Consider the following 4103-nt stretch of genomic DNA (forward strand, 5'->3'; position numbering starts at 1 on the left):
TCAATGCACCAGAAAGAGAATAACCAATTTTACTTGAACGCAAAACCTGTGTCCAATTTACATTTTATCTGAAAGAAGCACAAATTTCTGCTCAGGTCCTGTGACCTAAAAACATAAGCTTTCTAAAAATAAGTTAACAGTTTTGACTTAGGAGTTGGTATTCTTTAAAGTGAAGAAAGTTTAAAATAAAGGTGGAATCTTTGGTTTTTACTCTTATGTGATTGCTGATCTGTCTAGGAATCCTTAATTATGAGCAGAACCTCTTTGGTTGAAACCAGTAGACTGGCAGGAGGAGAAATTATAAGATAAGAAAATAGAGAATATCTGATGTGGCAATGTTGCAAGACAAAAAGAACTTCTCAGCTAGGTAGCAGGATGCACATTCTGCCAAAACTCTTCATGCTACAAATTCCCCTGTGAAATTCCTTTCTTACTCATTATTGTATTTTTATTCTCAACTACAATATAGAAGATGGTTTAACATTAAATAGAACCACACAAAACTTCCTAAATATATACTGAAGCAATGCTGGATTTATCTCTTGGAAGTGTACCTGCAGAAGACTTAACTGTGACTAGTCTTCGGTTTGAGAGCTTATGAACTAGTTAGGAAGGAATTTTATCATAACTATCAGAGAACGATATGACTGTCACTCTGCTTGAAGACCCTTGATGAGTGTTAGAATCCTGAAAATGACTGTAGTTTCTGGTAATGCTTTGTTTCTTTGAACCTTGAACTACACATATTTTTCCAAATATATCACTCAGATATAGTTTGTGAATATCACCATAGTTTTTTTACAGTCAACAGAAAAACTGATTTTTCAGAAGTGAAAAAAGTTGTTTCACCCTGTCAAAAGTAATTTTCCTGTTCTTCCAGGGTTAATTGTTATAGTGCAATGTCTGCTCAGTGTCCTTTTGGAGGGTTTAAGATGTCAGGAAATGGACGAGAAATGTAAGTAAATACTTTTAAAAATGTAGATTCACGGGAACTGCAAAATGAAATTCCAAAACACAACATTCAACATTCATAACTACAATGCCTGGTTTGAGATTTTGTCAAATTAGTCTATGTAGTATTTAGAGGTTTCATGTTGTCAGAGACAATTTCAAGCAAAGAATTTCTCTACAAAACAAATAAGAAAGTCACTTAGATACACGCTTTTTCAAAATGACCATTTTATTTATTAGCTTGCAGTCTACTGGTATGCAAAACTGATCATTGTGTTTACGGTTTACATTTTTTGCATACATATAGAAAGTGTCATTTGCATGAAGTTATATATATGTGTGTGGTTTGTGGAATCCCCTTTAAACTGTAGGTTTTTGAAAACACAAGACATTTCAATACCCTTGATTTAAACAACAGTTTTCAGTTCAAAAGCCTTGTGACAACAATGTTTTTACAGTACATTGCAGCTTGGTCAAAAGTTACGATAAAAACAGTCTTCTGTAATCTTCAGACCTTTGGTCTTTTCCCAAACTAGAAGTGGAGGAGTATACAAAAATGATAAGCCAATCAAATTCTTTCAAAGTTCTGAGGTTTAGTCCAGTTTCAGTTTGAATCATGTCCTGTCTTACCTGTATTCATCCTGATCTTCATATTAGCAAGAGAATCATGTAATGTGTTACATCATGAAACATTTGATATCATACATGTTCATTACATTATGTAGAAATATGTCTTCTGGAGTTTTTTGGAACATAAATCACAAGCAGTCCTTTGTTAAAAATGCCATATATCTGGGAACAACAAATTATTTTTAAAGCAATGAAAAAAAATAAACACATGTACATTTTCCCTTTTATTAAGCCAAATGCATAGTACTTTTAATGAATAATGGAAGTAATTAAAAAATATATGTGCAGGTGAAGTGCTTCAGAACTTCTTTTTCTCTTTTCTCTTTTTTTTTTTTTTTTTTTTTTGAAGAGATAAAGGCTAGGTTTTTCATGCTTCTTATCACTGGACTCAATCTGCTCCTGATGGCAAAGCTCCCACTGACTTCAAAGGAAACAGAGTTATGCCAATGCTGAGAGCTTTAGAAAATGTCAAAATGAAAAAAACACAATAATTTAGGCCATTACTATCAAGGACTGTTTTGCATTTGCTGGGTGCCAAAAATTGGGAGATCATCAATTCTGAATTATAGCTTTTTGCAGAAATATTTTGGGGATTTATTTGCTGGAAATAACAGGGAAACAATAATAGGCTATCATAAAGATTAATATTTTCTGTAACAGTGCATTTTGAAGGAGTTAAGCTTTTGTGCAAATGAAGTTTTTCCTAATGCTTTGTTCAAAATCACAATTAGTGGATCAATAAAAATATTCCTGCTAAAGGTCAAGGAAGGAATTAACACCAGATAGATGTCTGCCATGGAAAAAAGTTTTGTAAACATGTGGCAATCAGTTTTAGGAGAGGTGGAAATATGTGTGAAACAACTGCACTGAAATAATCAGAAAGTCAGTGTGTCAAGCCATTGACTTCCTTGAATCCCAGAATAAAATTCCCTATATAATTCTTGGAATGTTAATACCATTATGAATTAAACTACTGAATGTCATGTACTAACAGAATGCCTCTCAAAAATCAAGAGAATCAGTAAACATTTTACCACAGCACTAAAAGTCCTGAGCACATATTTCTGTTTTGCATACATATGTGTCTAGTAAGATGGCAGTGAGAACTGGATAACATTATACTGTAGCAAAACTTTGTTCTATAAAACAATCAATTACATCTAAATAGTTTGACTGCGTCAGATGTCAAACATCTAGGCACACAAGGAAGCTCCATGTCATCATGTAAAATGTAAAGGTGAAATCATGCTAACAACATGTCAGTAAGATTTAAGTATTTTTCACTAGGAGATTTCATAGTGGATTAATTATGTCCCCCTTTTCCTTGAGATGAAGTGTCTATTCTTTGACTCTGGAGAAAATTCTTGACGTCGGAGGAAGGCCTTTGCAAATAACTTGTTGAGCATGGTTGTGAAGACCTAACAAGTGTCTGATTTGCTGCACAGAAACCCAGTTTAGAAATGCACTAAATTGATTAAATGCCGTTCTTTTGCACAGAAATGAAATTGCTGTCTCTCTCACTGTTCTCAGGTGACAGTTGCTGTAGCTTTTCGAAAGGCTTCCAGCAGCAGTCTAGCTGCACAGATGTCTTCCGAATATGTCCAATATACTTGTTATACATCTGGCCAATTGCACAGCACCACCAAAAATCCCTTCCAGGACATAACTCATATAAAAGGCATTAGCATAAAGATTGTTCTTGGTTCTCTTTTTTCTAGGGGAGAATATGGCCTTCATGAATACACAGAAGTTAAGACTGTCACAATCAAAATCCCACAGAAGAACTCATAATGCTGCTTGAGGTGCAGAATTTAATATCTTCAAATGAATCTGAAAAAGCTATCTGAATTCTGAAAAGTTTTATATCCCAAATTATTCATTAACCTTTTTGCTTTCTGATTGTATAAGAGGTACTTGCTTATATTAACAATATAAAGAATAATGTAGAAAATTTTCATGTGATTAACTGAGAAAAGGAAACTTTAATGTCTGGTACATAGCTAACTAATTTTGAAATTCATGTTCGGAAAGAACTGTTTTTTATTTTCAGTGGAAGGTCTCTGTAGTGCTATGAAAATGTTCTTTTTTCAATATATTCTACAGATACAGTTTGAATTTATATGCTTTTCTAAATATTAGATGGCAGGCTTTCTTTGCATTTTCTTTTCTTTGTGGCCTTACTAAAAGCACTTATGAGTAATTAGCAGATAGATACTTTTCTGTGTCTTTCAAAAGTAATAGACTTCTTCTAGATATTTTTCTTAGACTACTGAATTTGTTCATCAGAATACACAAATGTAATCTGGATAATATTAAACAGTATTAAAATCCACCTTCAAAACCTAATATTGCTCCTTTCATTAGTCTTTTCTATTACACTGGTTTACCACTCGGCACTATGTAGCATGTATTTTATATCCTTAAAGAGGCACTACTGTCTCAATTGTGTGTTTAGGTCATCAGCAGTATGCTGTATTGGCTATATGGAGACTAAAGTCCTTAATTCTTTGATAGTATTATAA

General features: G+C 33.3%; 1 protein-coding gene across 1 annotated transcript in view; it reads left to right on the forward strand.

Moving 5' to 3' along the window:
- ALDH1A1 (aldehyde dehydrogenase 1 family, member A1) overlaps positions 1-3797 on the forward strand; it is a 36615-nt gene extending 32818 nt beyond the window's left edge. Inside the window, exons 12-13 of the mRNA XM_009328089.1 lie at positions 881-955; positions 3300-3797. Coding sequence (XP_009326364.1) covers positions 881-955; positions 3300-3372 — 148 coding nt within the window. The 3' untranslated portion in view covers positions 3373-3797. The remainder of the gene's footprint in view (positions 1-880; positions 956-3299) is intronic.
- Positions 3798-4103: the final 306 nt, after the last annotated feature.

This window comes from Pygoscelis adeliae, unplaced genomic scaffold (genome assembly GCF_000699105.1).
Source record: "Pygoscelis adeliae isolate BGI_AS28 unplaced genomic scaffold, ASM69910v1 Scaffold45, whole genome shotgun sequence".
Classification (NCBI taxonomy): Eukaryota; Metazoa; Chordata; class Aves; order Sphenisciformes; family Spheniscidae; genus Pygoscelis; species Pygoscelis adeliae.